The sequence below is a fragment of the Morone saxatilis genome, unplaced genomic scaffold (assembly GCF_004916995.1).
Source record: "Morone saxatilis isolate NCDOM2014 unplaced genomic scaffold, NCSU_SB_2.0 Contig21, whole genome shotgun sequence".
NCBI classification, from domain to species: domain Eukaryota; kingdom Metazoa; phylum Chordata; class Actinopteri; family Moronidae; genus Morone; species Morone saxatilis.
Genome location: NW_023339774.1, coordinates 22,566,793 through 22,570,903, shown reverse-complemented (window position 1 = coordinate 22,570,903; position 4,111 = coordinate 22,566,793). Strand labels below are relative to the sequence as shown.

General features: G+C 44.4%; 1 protein-coding gene across 2 annotated transcripts in view; it reads right to left on the bottom strand.

Moving 5' to 3' along the window:
- Positions 1 to 37: 37 nt before the first annotated feature.
- xpo7 (exportin 7) overlaps positions 38 to 4,111 on the bottom strand; it is a gene marked incomplete at both ends in the record, with an annotated part of 6,933 nt that continues 2,859 nt past the window's right edge. The window contains 8 exon segments of one of the 2 annotated variants that reach the window (XM_035667477.1): positions 38 to 101; positions 680 to 760; positions 846 to 919; positions 2,097 to 2,232; positions 2,776 to 2,881; positions 3,062 to 3,300; positions 3,500 to 3,672; positions 3,902 to 4,048. In XM_035667477.1, coding sequence (XP_035523370.1) covers positions 38 to 101; positions 680 to 760; positions 846 to 919; positions 2,097 to 2,232; positions 2,776 to 2,881; positions 3,062 to 3,300; positions 3,500 to 3,672; positions 3,902 to 4,048 — 1,020 coding nt within the window. 2 annotated transcript variants of the gene reach the window in all.

The window sequence follows — 4,111 nt, the reverse complement described above, 5'->3', positions numbered from 1 at the left end:
TGTGTGTGTGTGTGTGTATCGATGATGGTGTACTCACTGTGTGGTTATTCAACATGAACTGGACAGCGCTGAGCTTCACCAGCTTCCTCACACTGCTGTACGTGAACACAGGAAGTCAAGGAGAAAACACACAGAACTACAAACTAAAAGCTTTGTTTAATTATAAACACACTCTGTAACAATAACTATACAGAAATATCTTCTNNGTCTGCCACCGGGTCGGAGTCCCCCTGGAGGCGGCTTCTGTCCACAGGGGGCGCCAGAATCAACACAGTGAAGGTTGTGGTTGGGGCTTTATGTAAACATTATATTCATGTTCCATCCTGTGGACAGAAATAAAGTGCTTGATGATTAAATAAATGATTGATGATTACTCAATTTATTGATTAGTATGTTGACCTGATCATCAGTTAATCTTTCTGGTTATTTATTCAGCAACAATCTATTTGACTGGTGATTGTTTGAATTGTGTGTTATTATCTGAGGTAAACTCTGGAGGGCGGTGGTGCCGCTGTGTTGCTCTGAGATACAGGTGCATCTAGAGGCCATTCTGCATTATGAGCACTTTTACTTTTTAGATTTAAAGTATACTTTGATGCAAATACTTTTGCACTTTTACTGAAGTGAACACTTGAACACTTGTAGCAGAGTATTTCTACACTGCGCTCAGCAAGGATATCCTAACGAGAGGTCGTTCAGTAGTTGGAGTGTCTTGGAGGTGATTGGTTCACACTGGCCCCAGTACTTCAAGTTTGTGATGCTGAAAGACAGAAAAGATTGTTATTGATTGATTATATGAGAAATCTATAAATAATCTGTGCTAAATAAATCCAATAATTACTCACATTTTCCCTATAAAGACACTGAGTACCATCGTCTCGTCGTTCAAACCCAGAACCTCTGATAGTCGCCGATAAAGCTGCAATGAACAGAAACACAGTTTGTGTTATTAGAGGACAGTGAGAGCAGAGACGTGTTGGTTTGGACACTCATGACACCACCTGTCTTTATTATGTTGTAGCTGGATGGTGGGAGACGTGCGGCACTAACCCCAGCTTTGAGACTACATCAGCTGGATGTTTACGGACTGATGGACAGAGTCCAGAGGAGTGTTCAGTAACGCAACCATCAGCTCTTTGTGGCTCAGCAGGGCGGAGACAAGTGAAGCATGAGGAGATGTGCAAGAAGATAAAGAGCTGGGGGGCCTCACTCGAAGGGTTAAACTAACAGGAAATGGGGCCCGTCCCACATCAAACTGACAACGGCGTCGCACATGCAGCAGCTCATCTGACGCTGGTTACTGTGCCCACTGTTCCCACTGACTCTACCTTCACCAACTTAAAGAACATGTGAGGTTTTTGGTTCTAGGTTCTGCTTTGTGTTTCCACTGTTTTATAAACTTTAGTAGGCAACAGTTGAAGAGATGATCGTTTGGTAATTAACTGAGTTAATAATCTCTAGAACCTGCTGCGTTCAGAGGTTTATGGTGGAGCGGGACGTTCGCCCTCTGAGCTCCGTTAATCAGCAAGCGTGAACTTTAAATCCTTAATTACAAACTCTTACAGACCATCAGCGGGAACAGAAGCAGAACCCACAGATATAAACTAGGAGTTAGGAATTGTTCGGTCCAACTCAATCGGGCTCTAACAGCTACACGAACACAGAGAAAGATTTATTTTGGCTGTGACTGCGAGGTTTTTGGGATATCTGCTGTGATGAACCTCTGGAGGGTCAGCGGGGGGGGGGGTTAACACCAAACCAGACGGGCACACGTGTCTACAGTTTCTACATTCAACCACTTATCTGGGACGTTCACATTTTGCAGTTTCTGCCCCGAACAAAGAGAACACACTCCGTCAGTCAGCATGAAGCGGTGTGCTATAAAGCAGCACACAATAGTAAAACATGAGTAGTAGCAGACTGAGACTGTGTATGGAAACCGCTGCAGTCAGCACTAGCAGACGCCGCGGTGCTCAGGACAAAAGACCTGCTCAATCCCACCAACTTGGCCCCAGCGGAGGGTTACTGAGGGGGCAGCGGGGGTTAATCTCACACATGCTACAGACGCCAACAGCAGCACGTTAAAAACGATTTACCTTTGATGATTTCTGCACCTGGTCGCCGATGTAGATCTTTCTGAACTGCTCGAAGAAGCTGAGCATGGCCAGCTCCAGTCTCTCGTTGCCGGCCTGAGCTAGCCGAGAGTCAGTGAGGTTCATCAGCTGGAGCACCCTGAGGGGGGTCGACACATACGGAGGCAGTTCTTTACTTACAGCAAACCGTTGTACACTCATTGCTATTATTCTAACAGCACCAGGAGTCCCACAGGGGAGGGTACTGGGTCCCATATTGTTTCTATTAAAATCCTTATTTTACTTTATTTGTCATTTGTTTTCCAGAACAGGTTATTTTGTGATATTCAGGAGGATAAGAGTAAAATGTCAGACACCCTAAATAAGCCCATACTGACGTCTTCAAATTGCTTGTTTTGTCCGACTAACCCAAAGATAAACGGTTTACTATCATTATAGATAAATAAATCCATGCAGATGAGACCTCTAACCTCAGGAATGGTGGGTAATTTTGCTTAAATAATCGACTAATTGATTCATTATTTCAGAGAAGGTTTAGAACTAATGGAAATAATGAAGTATAGAGTTCTGTTACCCTTTTCAAATTAACTGGATAAACTGCTGAAGTTAAAATGCTTTGATATAAATATAATATTTTCAAGGTTTTAAACACAACGACTTTCATATATTGTTGGATTCTTACCGACAGACTAACTCTCCGTCCATGGCGTCCTGCTCATCTGTACTCGCAAACGACACCCGTCCGCCGATTACTGCCCCGATTATATAAACCAACCATGTCAACCGACCTGCAGAGGGAGGAACGTAACATTCGTATGATATTTACATCCTAAAAACAAGACGTCCACTTTCAATTTACTTCACATTTACTGAATTATATTTGAAAACAGCTAAAAGGCAATTGTGGTTTCATATCAAACAATCAGAAAAAGAAACATTTTGAAAATACAATCAAATATCAAACTTCCAATTTAAAGCTTGAGCTTGAATCCCCATTTGTGTGCCGCTCGTACCCTCCTGCACAGTGATGTCTGCAGCGCTCGAGTTGGTGGACTGTAGCAGCTCCTGGTAGGTCTGAGCTGCCTGGTCGAACAGTTGGACCAGCAGAGCACAAGTCTTCTCGTACTCACACCTCCCAATGGTGGATAACTGGTCTAACTGCTGCTGGACCAGGCCAGCGTCATCCAGAGGGTCCTCTAAACCATCTCTGTGGGAGTCATTCGGACACACAACTTATTCAGTTTGTGACCTAAATGTTATGAAGTCTAACAGACAAACGCTTCCTGATAAAACCTTTGCAGGAACATGAATTGTTTGTTTAAGCTGCAGGTGAATCCACTGCTAATTTATACTAATTAATCAAACATCAGGACAACGCCACAGATCCAAGGTTTCACAGATCTTACCTGAGGATGACGTGGACCGACTCGAGCCGCGATGTGATGTAGGCCTTGGTGACCTCTGGAGTGTAGGTCTCCAGCAGGTGAGGTTCGGTGGCTTTGACGTAGGGAACCGACGCTGCCAGACGCTGCCACAGACTCAGCAGGTAGTGAACGCTGTTGGGGGCAAACTCCCAGTGCTGGCACACAGGAGGAGAAGAGGAGAGGAAGAGGTGAGGAAGGATAAAACAAAGTCCTGAATGTTTTTGTAGACACGAGGTTGATGACAACTTCCTTGTTTGGTAGTTTAATGCAAAAATAAACAATATTTCAACCAGTTCGCAGATGCTGAATAATGCTTCTCTTGGCGGTTATTTGGTCACCTGGTGCGTTTATTCTTCACTGTCACTGCTGTAACCCTCTACTCACCTGCAGACTGGTGACGGTGAAGTTGGCTATGAGGCGAATAACTTCAGGGTAGTTTTCTACTTTCACCAGCTCCCCCAGCTGGTAGTTACTCTTCAGCCTCGCCAGCAGACGACAGAACTCGTGGTAGTTATTCGGATCTGGCAAACACTGAAACACATTTCACACCGTCAAACAACCAGCTGGAAACAAAGTGTGTGTGTGTGTGTGTGT